This window comes from Schistocerca nitens, chromosome 3 (genome assembly GCF_023898315.1).
Source record: "Schistocerca nitens isolate TAMUIC-IGC-003100 chromosome 3, iqSchNite1.1, whole genome shotgun sequence".
Taxonomy (NCBI): domain Eukaryota; kingdom Metazoa; phylum Arthropoda; class Insecta; order Orthoptera; family Acrididae; genus Schistocerca; species Schistocerca nitens.
This window is the reverse complement of record NC_064616.1, coordinates 573,189,837-573,205,923: the sequence shown is the minus strand read 5'-3', so window position 1 is coordinate 573,205,923 and position 16,087 is coordinate 573,189,837. Positions and strand designations below refer to the sequence as shown.

At 37.6% G+C, this 16,087-nt stretch overlaps 1 protein-coding gene across 1 annotated transcript in view; it reads right to left on the bottom strand.

The window, feature by feature from the left end:
* LOC126248483 (microfibrillar-associated protein 1) overlaps positions 1-5,073 on the bottom strand; it is an 87,701-nt gene extending 82,628 nt beyond the window's left edge. Inside the window, exon 1 of the mRNA XM_049949502.1 lies at positions 4,881-5,073. Coding sequence (XP_049805459.1) covers positions 4,881-4,947 — 67 coding nt within the window. The 5' untranslated portion in view covers positions 4,948-5,073. The remainder of the gene's footprint in view (positions 1-4,880) is intronic.
* Positions 5,074-16,087: the final 11,014 nt, after the last annotated feature.

Sequence of the window (16,087 nt, the reverse complement as noted above, 5' to 3'; positions counted from 1 at the left end):
GATCGCCAATTTAGTATTGGAGGGCAGTGTGGAGGGTAAAAATCGTAGAGGGAGACCAAGAGATGAATACACTAAGCAGATTCAGAAGGATGTAAGTGGCAGTAGATACTGGGAGATGCAGAAGCTTGCACAGGATACAGTAGCATGGAGAGCTGCATCAAACCAGTCTCAGGACTGAAGACCACAACAACTCTGAGGAAAAAGCACTGCGGTCAGCAAGTCTCCAAATTGCCTGCTTCTAGCAGCATGTAGATGATACTTTGTGGTGTAGCCCCACAGAATAGAGGCATTACCCATGATCCTCCAGCATTTGAACTCACTCCATCCAGATATTCAGTTCACCATGGATGTGGAAAAAGTAGGTACCTTACCATTCCTGGATGTTATGGTTAGAAGAAAAGTCAACACTACACAGTATCTATTGCAAACCAACTGACACACAGTTACATTTGCAGGCCACAAGCTGTCATCACCCTTCACAATACAATAGTGTCTTACTCTCTCTGGTACACAGAGCCTACATGGTCTCAAGATACCAACAGTTGTCTGGTGAGCTACAACACCTAACAAAAGTGTTCCAACTGAATGGCTATTCTGATAAATGGATATGCAATACATTCTGTTCTAAGCAAGTTCAATGCAGGGATGTGAATGACGATGGGGAGGCATCCAGTGCAATGGTGTTCTTGCTGTATCCTGGTGGAATGTTTTCAGCAACAGAAAGAATCCTCCGGAGACACAACACCAAGGGTGTTTTTCCCCCATCAGCAAAACTGAGAAATTTGTCGCATTCAGTCAAAGATGATCTTGGCCTTAGAAAACATGGCGTGTGTAAGACCCCATGCCAATGTGGAAAATCTTATACTAGGCAGACATGTTCAAATGTACACGAATGCTGTATTGAATACCATTGTCATACACACCTGGGCCAACCTGATAAATCATCAGTAGTGAAACATTGGCTGAACACTGGGCATTGCATTTCATGAACAACTGTGAGTGCCTTTCCATTCACACGTGCCTCCTGGGCTGATAAATTTTGATGCTACCACACAACTATCATCATTCTGGGACTTTTGCTTTAAGGAGGCCATACATATCCATACAGTGAACAATCTTATAAATAGGGATGCAGGTTTTCAGTAATGTGCCACCTGGAATCCAGCAACAACTGCCATTAAATTAAAACAGGCGAAACACGAACTTCCAATTCATGACCTGAAAGAGCACAATGCAGAGACTTAATTTAGCAGTTAACCACAGGAGCATACAGCAGCATAGTAACTGCCCACTGCACACACGGATGGCCTCTTCAGCTCATGGTAGGGGGCACTATGAGTGCCACTTTCATCCAACTGTGAATGCCTTCCCGTACACACGTGCCTCCTGGCGTGATAAATTTTGACATTACCACACAACTATCATCAGTTGCATGTTGCAGCAGTGACTACAGCAACTACCAGTACCTGAAGATGTCAGACAGTTGTATCAATGAAATATTGTGGGATTTGCACAATATGATCCATTGGCAAACCTGAGAAGTGTATTTGCATTTGAAATATCACATATGGATGCAAATGATACTTGAGCATCTTTCTGTGTAAACTTGAACCTATGTTAATTCCTATGAACAAGAAAAAATACTGCTTTAGTAATCTGTGAGGATTTCAATACTGATAGCTCATTCCATGAGGGAAGTGTTAGCACATAAGCAATTTATTCAGATATAATCAAAGAAATGTATAATCAGGACAGTGTTGAGGAAGCAAATGAAGTTGTAGTCATCACTTCAGTGAAATGGGAAACTAAAGAAGTTACTGGCATCATTGAGGCTTGCAACAGCTTCAATGATAATTTCTTAGTAAATCAACCAAAACTTTTGGCACATCAAAAATAGCGTAAGATTTCTTATAGAACACATATTCATAAAAACAATAGGACATGGGTTACTGAAAAGTACTATAAAGCAAATTGGGCCAATAATTAAGCCTGTGACATGCAGAAAACGGTTGTGGTGACACACTGATCTGTAGCTTTGCCTGAGGTCTAGGTTAGTTTGGAAGGTGACAAGTTAGTATGTGAGTTAATGAAGCCAATGGAAGTGATACTAAAAGACCTGGTTGTGGTGAGAAGACTGATCTGTAGCTTAGCACATTTGAAAAAATCACCAATAACTTCAGGTTATAGTCACCACATTGTTGTGGCATTTGCAGCATGTTTCCTACGTCACTGGTCAAAGGTGATGAGTTGTACTGAACATTCCTCTACATCCCAAGGATTCATATTGTTATGATCAGATACTGACTCGAATAATGATGATTTGTAGCCCCTACATTGGCACTGCACTTAGTTATTTGTTTAACAGAAATTTTTAGCTAACATGTTTTACCAACCAGACATGCAGCAGTATGCCCTCTGTACAAGAAAGGGGATAAAAATAATGATAACCACAGGACTATATCATTTCCTGAATTTTCAAAAATTTTAGAAAAGACAATGAACAATATCTCTTAGCACAACTTATAGACAGATTTGTAGTTCAGCTTTACAAATGGATTAACAGCTGATCACACAATATATTTTTTGATCCAAAGGATAGTGCAAGATACTGATTTTAAAAATGTGGTTATTCAGTATCTTGTATGGAGTCAAACAAGGTTTTTGACTGCTTAGAGTATAGCACATTGCTAAATTATGGAAATATAGAGGAAGCATTAAACAGGTATCAGTCTTACCTTAACAGCAGTAAGCACAAGGCAATCAGATTATCACATAACACAAAACGAGGTAGCACCAGCCTATGGTACTGTAACATGGGGTAATCTACAGGCATCCATATTAGGGCCACTGCTTTAACAGTTACACATTAACGTGTTGCATTTAATTGCATGAGATAACTCTGAAGCTGTGTGAATGTAGACTTTCCCAGCATACATTGCACGTGAAAAATTCTTGAGTTTCCACCCGGGTGGTGATACTGAAATACTACATTATTTAGAAAGTGTCATTCTCATCATCTCTGCTCTTGGAGTATAAAAACATACTTTTACTAACTCAAGCCAGGAACTGAATAATACAGTAAATCATGTTTGGAGAGTAACAACTCTTGGTTCTATAGTTCCACTCTTAAATGCATAAAACAGCACAGTCAATTTTCCACCCATTTAAAGTAACACTCAACTCACTCATAATGATGGGATGACTCATGATGCAGAGAATGTTACATTTATGAAAAGAAGAGGAAGAGAGATTATACATTAACACTCCATCAACGACAATAATTAGAGACATAACAAAAGGCTAAGATGGGTCAAGAAAATGGTCAGCTATTTTTCAAAGAAACCATCCCAGTAGTTGCATTTCTGAATTTAAGGAATTTCCATATGGAAATTTAAGTTATATTTCCCAAACTGTAAGTCAAATGTCCTTTATGAAATCAGAGATTGCAATATGGCTTGTTCAAAAGGAGCAGCAGCATACACTCAAAGCACAGAGGACAGAGAAATGATCACTACATCATGAGGATATCCACAGACACTGTTCAGAAATGTAGAAAGCATACTGCAAGATAGTTTCAATGAGTTCCCACAAGTGTTGTTAGTAGCACACACCAAGTTTGCAAACCGAACTTGAAGCTTCTGCTCTTCGCGAACTATTTTCTTATTCCCTCCCAGTATACTTAGGGCCAGTTTGATTGTTTCTTCATTAATCACCAAGTCACTGAACTGAAGCAAAAATTAGACAGAAAAGTTCATGTATCTGTTCAGGTTTGTTCAACTGGACCAAACACCCAGATTTGAGTATTCCCAAATCATTCCTGGTGAATGCCACAATGACTTCTATGGCCAACACTATACTCAGTCTTTGCCTATTGTTGGACGGCGTCAACTGTAGTACATTCTTACGCTGTGTGTGTACTTATTATTGTTATGGTTACAGTCATTATTTCCCAACAGTTCGTACTTCTGCATTCTCATATTTTTGAGCTCCTCCCCTTTATAGACTTCTGTATATGTGGTGCATTCCATGACATGTCAAGCAAAATGAGACTAAATAAAACTTCAAATGATCAATGTTGATTTATCACAACAGAAGTTCGAATGTTTATATAGTTTTAACATACAAATGGGTGGCAGGCAATGTGAAGAACGTTATATTCCAACCAACGTCCCATTTACAATGTTCTGAATGAACCGGAAGTAATTCGAGGCTTACACCAACAAAACGTAGTTCACAAGTGTCACTACTATTGCTTACAACATCTGTAATTCTTTAAGAACTGGGACTAGTATTTCTTAACCGGAAAAACATACGTGCATAACATAATAATTAGTGCTAGTCACAGGATTGTTTTAGTAAGATGTACGAATATATAAATTACAATATTTAAAGGTTTCTTAAATTTCAGTATGTTCACTCGTATTTGCAAGCAACTGATACATGACGATGATTTTAAACTTAACCAAATACCAGATTCATACTGTTGGCACAAATTCAACTACGGTATAACAAACTGTACGGTCAGTAATGTTTGATATTAGTTACATGAATCATCGTCGTCGAAATAAGTTGCAATCAAACATATCTATTACAGCTAACATGAGAGAAATAGCAAATTTTGCCATTTGGTTTTACAAATGACTAATTCAAAACTTTACTAATATTACTCGAACAAATTCACTATTAAACAAGAGGATCCAGATTTGGCACATCCGAGATTTCTCTACATCGTTTAAAAGGAATGACAGAATAGCTCCATCCAAATAGTCATGACCAATTTGCAGCCCAACCCCAACAAATCACCCTCCTTTACAACAACGTACTTAATATGGGGTATGATAGTGTGCAAAAAGGTCAGGGAGTAAGCAGAATAAAATTACCTTTTTCATTTCTCACAGGAACAGCACCTGCTGTACTCTGAATAGCAATATTCGCAATGGCACTCATCTTGAACTAAAAATCTTTCGGGTACAAATAACTTCTGAATTACCACTAACGTCAACCACAATAAACAAATCACTGTATCACTATAGCAAAGGAATTCAAGACGTACAGTATGTTTGTACACAATATTGGCCAAAGATAACCGGAAATAACACGGATTGTAACTTGCAATCGATAGACCACCGAAGTTGCAAATGATAAAACTAAATTACCGGTGAGGTTACTTTATACAATCCCTTCAAAATATAAAAAGCATTTAAACTTAAGGCACGCTCACACATTCAGTTAACTCTCTAACCGGAACATCTGTTATTCGGCAGTTAGACGGAATATCGGTCTCCTAAACCGCTAGGACTTATAAACTTAATTTTTCTCCCCATTTTTTACTTTTCCGCTACTCCAGGTCGTTTTTATTGGTCTTTAAGGTATATATAAACGTAATACTAACAAATACAAAATTATTACTAGAAAGATGGCGCCGAATGAAACTTTGTTTTGTAACGATGTCTCAGTTTCCTTAAAAAGTGATAGTGACGTGTGTAAAATCTGCGTAAAAAAGGTAAAGAGAGGTATCCTATGCATCCAGTGCAGGTCGTGCTATCACGACAAATGTGTTAAAGTGAATCTAAAATATATAAAAGACGAACATGACTGGACATGCCGTCGGTGCGTTGTGAGTGTCACAAAAAACGAGGTAATGGGCACGATAAAATCAAAAGAAAAAATAATAAGTGTGCTTACAGAGGATTTAATGACTATAAATACGAAATATGAAGAACTTCGGCAGAAATATCAAGAACTGGAAACGAAATACAAAGAGATAGAGCGAGATCATCGTCTAGCACAAGACAGTGTTGTTAACCGCCGTTCTGCGCAAAAACGTGGCGTTTGCCGAAAAAAAAAACAAACAAACAGACAGTGAGTACAGTTCCGGCGATACCGCTAGCAAATAAAATCACAACACTAGACGAAGACTGTGATAAGACAAAGAACAATGACGAACAAAAATCAGTGACGAAACTTCCAATCGAGTGCGCAGCCAAGAAAACATCTAATACGAAAAATAAACCAGTTAACATCAGACGACGAGGTGTTGTACTTGGTGATAGCCACGCCAAGAAAATTGCCGAAAAAATAAATGAGTACAGTACGTTATTCACGGCAACAGGTATGGCGAAACCCAGTGCACCTTTGACTGAGATAATTAAGAGCAACAACTCACTTAATGAGCTATCTAAGAATGATGCCGTCATAATCATGGGTGGAAGTAATGATGTATACAGAAATGAGAGTAAACATGCGACCCGGTGTTTAAAAACTACATTACTTGATCTGAAAGTTCCGAACGTCATAGTTACTAGTTTGCCTCACAGATACGACCTGCAAGACAATTCCATCGTAAATCTGGAGCTTGCAAAAGTAAACAGACAGTTCTACAAAATATGCAAGTCCCAACAAAATGTAACATTTCTTGATCTTCCAGATGCAAGAGATTTGTTTACGAAACATGGACTACATTATAATAACGCTGGCAAGTCATATGTTGGCAAAATGCTAGCGAAATTAATACAAAAAGACGACGACGTTGCAAGAAAACCAATTGCTGTGCAACCAGTTTCGACCAAGGAAATGGATAAACGAGAAAACACTTTCAAAATCGCAGCCACAGCGCCAGCTCAAATAGGAACATCACGTCCAGAAGATGAGACGCTGCCAGAACCAGCCTCAGAACATACAGCAAAGACTGAAATTATCGTCAAGAAAACTGTACCTACTCATCATCCAGATGTACACACACAGGGAAACTGATGAAGGGGGCCAGTTCTATCCGAATTTGGCCCAATACAACGAATCCAGAACAAGCAGTCAACACTCAGGTGGACGTTCCGTTACTTTATAGTCAAATTAGTTTTAAAGACCCTCTACCTAATAATATATGCAGTAGTAATTTCGTTATGCACTTGAACATAAGAGGTCTGTCTGAAGGAATGATCAGGAAGCTTTATGATATAGAAATTTTGCTAGAAAGTGTGAAACAATCTGTGAAAGTAATATGCCTTAATGAACATTGGCTAAAATCTGAAAATATCAGTCTCCTAAATAAACTTACAGGTTATAAACTGGCTACCAGCTTTTGTAGGACCAATGGGTATGGAGGCTTTTGCATATTAGTTCATTCCACGGTAGACTATGATATCAGACAGAATTTTACCCATCTGAATGAAGGAGGCACATTTGAAAGTTGTTGTATTGAACTTAAAGAGTATAACACACTAATTATCAGCATATATCGCACCCCTGGGTACCATATTGCTACATAAATTAAAATGTGAGAAACTGTACAAGAAAGTGGTTATATGTGCTAACTTCAACATAGATGTAAGGACTGATGACAAAGTTTCTTCACACTTAAAGAACCTGGTAGCCACAAATGAGCTAAATCTCAATTTCGATCAGCATACAAGAATTACAGCAAGCTCTGCAACATGTATTGACAATATTGTAAGTAGTTATAATTATTATGTAAAAGAAAAGTTTCTTCTAGATTTAGGAGTATCAGACCATAAAGCACTATTTGTATCACTACCGAAGCAAAATTCAGTCTGCACAACAAAAAGATGTAGGAATTTCAGTCAAGAAAATGTGGAAGTATTTTGCAAAAAACTAAGCCAAACCAAGTGGACAGTCAGCAAACACACTTCCACAAGTGACAATTACAATAACTTTTTAACTGAATTCTTGGGTATATTCAATGAATGCTTCCCTTTTGTAACAGTGAGGACCAGGTCCCAAAAAAGTAGATCCTGGGTAACAAAAGGAATTAGAGTGTCTAGTGCTACTAAGAGGAAACTGCATATGGAGGCAAAATTAAATCGAAGCCCTCAATTTCTTAAGTATGTAAGCACATACAAAAAAACATTTGACAAAATTGTTAAACTAGCAAAACGTACTGCAAGTATCGACTTCATTTCAAATGCAAAAAACAAATCAAAAGCTGTTATAAGAAGTGAAGTCGGCAGTGAGGCAGAGAGAAAATGCCCTTCTAAAATAGTGATAAACGGTAGAGTTAAGTTTTCTCATGTTTCCATCTCAGATGTCATCAAAATCATAATGTCCCTAAAAAATTCTAAATTTGCGGGGTGGGATGAGGTCCCCACTGAAATAATAAAAATAGTCCGTCACAGTATTGCATATCCACTCTCTTTCATAATCAACCAATCATTTGATGAGGGATGTTTCCCAGATCGATTAAAATATGCAGAAGTTCGGCCCATACATAAAAAAGGCAAACAAGATGAATTGGGCAACTATAGGTCAATCTCACTTTTACCAATTTTCTCAAAAATATTTGAAAGAGCTACATGTGATCAGATTGAAAATCACAATTCATCTAACAGCATTATCTTAGGCAATCAATATGGTTTCAGAAAAGGCCGCAGCACAATCCATGCAATAAATGAATTAGTCACAAAAGTCAGCAGATGTCTTGATGATAGAATGTGTATGTCAGGCATCTTTTGTGACCTGTCCAAAGCCTTTGACACAGTAAATCATGACCTGCTTCTCCAAAAATTGGCACACTATGGTTTTCAAGGCAAATCTCTTAGCTGGATGTCATCATACTTGGCAAACAGAAAACAAAGAGTACTTATTAACATCAACGGCAAGAAATTTCTCTCTGGCTGGAAAAACACTCAATTAAGTGTTCCACAAGGCTCAATATTATGGCCACTGCTTTTTCTATATTATATTAATGATATGCCATGTCAGGTCCAGTCTGATACTATCCTCTATGCAGATGACTCAACAGCTGTAGTCTGTTGTAAAAATGAGGTAGACCTAATTCGTCATATTGAACAAACACTAGGGGAAGTGGAGGCATGGGTAAAAAACAATAACTTGACATTAAATTTTACAAAAACAGAAATTGTTCATTTTACCACAAAACAATCTGCACAGTCTATAAGTGAAATAAGGTATATGGACAAAAAATTAGTTACTGCAGACTGTGTCAAATTCCTTGGCGTGTTAGTCAACAAAAACCTTTTATGGAGTCGCCATGTGGACAACATACTGGGTCGACTGAATAGCCTTGTATATATTATGAATATCTTGTATAGTATTACTGATTTAGCTGTAAGAAAAACTGTATATAATGCATCTTTTGTTTCAGTCATTAGGTACAGTATAATTTTCTGGGGGTCTGAAAAAACAAATTTACTTAGAGCTTTTAGACTACAAAAAAGAATCATCCGAGCAATGGTGGGAGCAAAACCAAAGCAACACTGCAAACCTTTATTTGTAAAACTGGATCTAATGAGCAATCCAAGCATATACATCTATGAAACTCTCACTTTCACGAAAAGAAACCCACAAATTTTTGAGGGCAACTTCTTCTTGCATCAATATGATACTAGACATAGAACGAGCTACATGTTACCTACCCACCGTTTAAAATCATATGAAAAAACCCCATACTATATGGGCATGAAATTTGTAAATAAAATATGGAAAGATATGGATGACCCATATGTAAAAGGTACCAAAAGAGACCTGGAAAAATATCTGAAAGATAAATGTTACTATAGTGTAGAAGATTTCATGAATGGTAACAATGCATTATAATTGTAATTAAAATACCTCTTTGAAGATGTTACACCATGTATATTATTAGTTTATTGTCTATTTTTAGTATTGTTATATATAGTGTAAAACTGACAAGTCACCTATGTCACAATCTTTGATTGTATAAGGCATGTTATGTGATAATAAAAATTGAATTGAATTGAATTGAAAAAGAACTTCAATCTGCAGTATTTGGTTCTTTACATTTTACTCATTCACAATTTTTTTGTTTTTACATTATGCCAATTACATGTAAAGGAACTGAATACCCACAAGTAATGCAACAACAAAATTTAAGGTTTACTTTTCATGACAGAAGATTTGCACACTTTTAGTGAACACTCCAAGCGCGTTGGCTCTTAGCAACAAACACACTTGGATGCAATTTTCCTCTTTTTTTTTTTGATATGGACAAAATCGACAAGTTTTTCTTTTTGCAAGCTTGTCCGTTGGACATGGAGTGTCATCAACTCGAAATAAATATGTATTACGTTGGCTAACGATTTGTGTTTACTTTGCAGCCTGTTCTTCTACAGATGAAATAATATTTCCTAACTCTTGAGGCAGGTTGGAGGTTGTCAGTCGGGATTTCACGAAATTGTAGACCCAATATAGAACTTTTTCAGGAAATCAAAAAGTGATATGGTTTTTGTTTCTTCAAAAAGACCATAAGGAATACTTGAAAGTAATCCAGCCATGGTAAAAAATTGCCAACAGTCTCGTTCTAGTTTTACGATTAGCAGAATAAACACTGCACTTCATATCTAGTGTGTCTACTCCACTTTTGGGGTGTTATAAAAAATAGGTTTTCAGGTTTGCAAGCTCAGTGTAACTGGAATGATGCATTGTCGATAGAAGTAGGAGTTTCTTATTTTTTGTGGACATAAGAAAGCAGGGTCATGTCTTTTGTAAAGTCATAAGTGCTAGATCCAATTTCACTAGCGCTTGTTGCTTGAAATTCGACTGGTATCTGTGGTTCGTTCCGTTTTACTGACCCAACCAATGTCAAATTGTGAGCCAGTAACTCCTGAGCAAGTTCTAAAGTACAAAACCAGTTGTTGCAACTGGTATTTCTGTTTGTGCCGTACAGCCCTTTAGATAGACGGGTTACAGAGTGAGTGGGATTGCTAAATATTTTTTCTACAACAGAAAGTGTGGCTCCATCATGTCGTTTGCCATAAAGGATGTAGGCGTTGTAACTATATCCATTATGTATGTCTTTGGTTGGGGTCCACATTTAGCAAAACACAATTTTGTTTTTTTTAACCCAAACATGTTTCACTGCAGTTGCAGCATCTTCAGTGGGCTTATATTTCTCATCTGTTAAAGATAAAGAATGTTCTTTATTGTTTGTATACATGTAACTATTAGTTTTTAAATCGTATTTGGATGTATACAAACAAAACAGCGGACCCTATCCAAAAACATACGTATTGTTAAAGCAAACACGGAAAAAAGAGCTTCAACCCCAAGATGATTATACGTATTATGTGCATCTTCCAGGTCCATGAATTGGATGCCATATTTTGCGGGTTTTTTGGGCATATATATGATGAATTTAGCCCGCCCTCTTAAAGTCACCAAAGTTTCATCAACTGTCAAATGCGCACCAGGGCTATAAATTTACAGACAGTTCCAAATAAATTTGTTAAATGTGTCCTTAATAGCAACAGCTGGAGCATTTTTCTCTCTCTGTTTCCTCATGCCCAATTCATTGAAACGAAATGCTCTAAGCAATACTCCTAATCGGTGTTATAATAAATCGAAAAATTGGCCTTCCCAAGACAGATGTGGGAAACACCGAGGTCATAGGCTCCCTCCCAGATCTGAATGTGCTGCAAAGAACTGTGAGTCCAATCACAGCGTTCACTTCATGCACATTAGTGTCTTTGTATGCTACATTTTCCTTTAGTTCAATAGCAGAACGCATTTTCGCCAACTTTTCATTGATGTGAATTAGAATCGTCTCAATCATATCATCGGTATAGAAAAGGCGCTTTACTTCTCCTGACACTGTTTTTTTTTTCAGGGAGGGTAGTACCTTGTATCTTGGATACCCTTACTTTTATTATGTTGGATGCTGCTGTTCGCATCCTAGAAGGTACAGGAACTGATGACCATGTGAAACATTTATTTCTTCTGTAATAAAAAACTGGAAGACAACTCTCATCTTGATTGTCATGGTCTGAACGCATAGAGGGGCTAGAAACAACAATAGGCAGCTGTGGAGTGATAAGTCTTCTTCCTCTAGAAGTTGTGTCAGGCTGTCATTTTTCTCCAATTTCATGGAATGGGGTATTTTCTACTTCAAATATTTCTCGAATAGTTTCATCACCACAATCATCATCATTGGGAGAGTCATTGTCATTATCTGTTTCATTATGAGGTTCTAGGATAGCTAGATCCTCATTCAGAGTGTATGACTCATCTGAATCCACTTCCGAGTCGGATTCCTCAAAGTAATCTTGAGAGATCGCGAGGGCTACAATTTTTTTCTACTGATTTGAAACGTATTTCGGACTGTCTATTGTAAACCTGTAAGGAAAATAGCAAAAAAATGTATTATAACGAATTTTGATGGAGCCATTTCTATTGCTGCAACAAGTTTGCATAGTAAATTGGATTATGTGTGTGAATAATGGAATAATTAAAATTTAAACTTAAAATGGCAGTTGTTACAATTTTTTGTTCTGGTATGAATACAAAAATATTAACTGTAGCGTAGAAGCAAAACTTCTAGTCAAATCGATGAAATGTTCCGATAAAGAAAACAAAAGTGTTGGAAGAGGGGAACACCAGTCACACAGACCAAAAAATATATGACACTTTTGGGAACACACGGTTGGAGAGACTGGCAAACACTTGACACTTTTAGGAACACTCAGTCTGTCAGACCGAGAAAACAATGCCCATTTTCGGAACACGGTCTGACAGACTGAATATGTAACGAAAAACCTATTTACTGGAAAACAATGAATGCACTGGCAATGAGTTGTTGACCAGCCGCCGTTCAAGACCTGACTGAGGATTACTCAGCTATTCCCTTCCCTCAGGCACCATGTGGCGCCATCAGCATCTCGGTTGTATTTTGTCTGTGATGCCTTTTCCCTTACCCCACCAATGAATAGCGCCATGCGCCTGCCACTTCTTGGCTGAATTTCAAAGTACCATTGCTATATTTTGGATTTTGTGTTTATTGTTTTCTCCTGTGTCTTTCGCAGTACCAAGTATAGAAAGTGGTCGTTAGCCACGGCAGTTTCTAGAACTGTGTGAGAAGCGACCTGGATTGAAAAAACACAAAGTGGTACAAATACAGAGGTTTAAGAGATCAAGAATTTGTTTATAGATTCCATATGCCATGAAATGAAAAAATGAAATGTCGTGTTAAGAGGGTCTCCCGTCGGGTAGACCGTTCGCCTGGTGCAAGTCTTTCGATTTGACGCCACTTCGGCGACTTGCGCGTCGATGGGGATGAAACGATGATGATTAGGACAACACAACACCCAGTCCCTGAGCGGAGAAAATCTCCGACCCAGCCGGGAATCGAACCCGCCCCCTTTGTATTGACAGTCTGTCGCACTGACCACTCAGCTACCGGGGGCGGACACCATATGCCATAGGCAACGAATGATGTTTACGTTCACATGTGGAGTGTGCATAGTAATAGACCTACACAGTGAATACGAAAAACTCAAGTAACAGAGTCAGCACTATACCTCAGTTCTGGTGCTGCATGTTCAGACTAACATATACATCTGAATTAAGTTGCCACTGTGCTCATGACGAGAATGTATGATTTTGTTGTTACACAGGGCACTCAACACTCTCGTAAACTTGTGTAAGAATTATAGTCTCAACATATCCTTTTTCTGATGTATTTATGCACTGTATGGTATACATCGTCACAATTTAAGTATGTCTTATAGATAATTGTCCATTATTGTGCAGTCAGGTCACATAGTAAGCAGTGCAGCTTAAACCAAATGATGACAATGAGCCTCGCCAATTAGCACTGTACACTAAAAAATGTGCTATGTATTTTGTGTTAGAACCATTTCATGTTAACTGTTTATACTGTGTCATTTCCTGAGATGCGATTTTCTATGTATTACATTTCTGAGGATGAAAAATGAATGTAGACAAGTATTACCAATATAAAAAAAATTGTACTTGTGTTCTTGACTAACAAAGAATGTCTCTGAAACCACAATTTTTAAGATCAAAAACTGATTGAAATTGTGGATGTTATAGGGGAAAACATATTTGGTTATGATTTATGGATCACAAAACCTAAAATAAGAAGTAATCACAATTCCCATACAATGAACACATTCAAATCTCATAAGAATGGTGCGCCTGCTGGTCCATCTGGCACATTGATTTCCGCAAATGTATGATTGTACATAAAGTAATTTAATCTTAAAAAACTTGACACTTAATTTTGTGTGTGTTTAGAAAAAAAATCCTGAATTTTCTTTAAAATAAAAGTAAAATAGTTTGTGAAACTTGGATAAAAATAATGGTATTATTGCAATTACTCAATACAAAAAACTGATCATTTTATGCTGTATGGTAAGTGCACAACTATCATGACAACTAAAATGATGTGGAGTTTGATTTCATTATACAGGGTGAGTACCAAGCAACTCTGATGGGTGTGGTTTTATTCTAAATTGTGTACCTGTAATTGTGACAACATGGTGTTTATTTTAATAGGGACAAAATATTAACTTTACAAACAAAGTTACCAGTAGCTAAACATTTTGCCATTATAGATATAAGCACATAATTATTAATTTATGTAGTGAAGGCATATATTTCTATAATCTGACATGTCCTCGCGTCAAAGGGAAGGTACAATTTTCTCAGGAAAACTCTCTGATATCCCCTACTTGCAGTTCTTAGATAGACCACTGTTTCAGTTGCCATCCTGGTATTTTGAAGGATGTTTTAGTGATGATGAAATTACAGGCTGGAACATTGACTCACTGGGAATGTATTTGTGTTTCGTCATTTGACGAAATGAACATTGATTTCAGAATTTGTTCTGATCAGCAAGATACATGTTGCTAAAACTCTTGAGGAATCATTTACTCGATCAAGGAGTTATGTTGGAAAACAAGGCTGTTACAAAAGCCATGGTCGGGAAACTGTTAATTATGGACACTGGCGAGACTAAGAAAATAGGCCCCAAATTATCTCAGAAACACATTATAGTGATGGGCATAGAACGACAGCGAGTGCGTTCAGCAGCTCATTTACGATCTCACACAACTGCACTGACGATTCGCTATTTAATGCCTGAAGAAGAGCACGCTAGTGATTTTACACAGATGGTGGATGAGACCTTTCTATATGGTCAATTCTAGGACTCACGAAAGTAATAAACCATTAGTCTGTGGATTCGATATGATTTCAAGCTCAGACGCAATGCCAAAGTAAATTTTATATGTGCTGTGAGGACATGTACGATGGCTCCTCAAAGCACCTTGCACCATCTGAAAAAGGATTTTGAAAGGATTTTTGAAAACTATTTGCTCACTTATTGGTCTGTTCAGTGACTCAGAGGCTTAATGCATTGTCACTGCAAGGATAAATCAAGAAAGCCTGGAGAATTTTTTCCCTTATAACAGGCCCTGGAAGTTTTTATGACCATCTATCGCCAGTCGAGGTAAAGGGACAGATAAGACTGTTCTTGTGAGCAGATGTTCACGATGTTCCTTTTTCAAGTGCATCGTCTGTTGAGCCAGGTGAAGAAGGAAGATTTGTGACTGCAGTGGTGTTTGGCAGCATCCTGCCAGATGTGTCTGAGGCGTTGGCGATAGTTGAAGGAAGAAGGAAATTGAAGACCCAGATCTCGCAGTGGCAAGTTCCGATGTTTCAGCAGTGTCATTGGCTCCTGACTGCAGTACTGAAGTTTTCAAATACCTGTTGTTTATTTATCATACGGCATAAATGGTTCAAATGGCTCTGTGCACTATGGGACTTAACTCCTGTGGTCATCAGTCCCCTAGAACTTAGAACTACTTAAACCTAACTAACCTAAGGATATCACACACATCCATGCCTGAGGCAGGATTCGAACCTGCGACCGTAGCGGTCATGCGGTTCCAGTCTGTAGCGCCTAGAACCGCTGTGCCACTCCGGCTTGCTATACGGCATAAATAGCTATTCTTATGCACTTTATATACAAGGTGTCCCAAAATAATGAATACAATCTTTGAAAAATAATATCTCTTTAATTAAAGGAGACAGAAATACAATTTTTATGGGTAATAATTTAGAAGGCGGTAAAATACATAGCAATGCTTTCTTTTGTTTCAGGATTGTCAGCAAACATGGCATTCTCGTTTGAACAACGGAAATGGGTGCTTAAGTGTTACTGGGAAACAGAGGCTGTTGGTGCAGTACACCAACGTTGGAGGTTTGAATTTGGAACACCACCACCGACAAGAGTAGCAATTACAAGCATCAGAGATACGTTTGAAGTCGAAGGAACGGTGCACGATATGAAGAA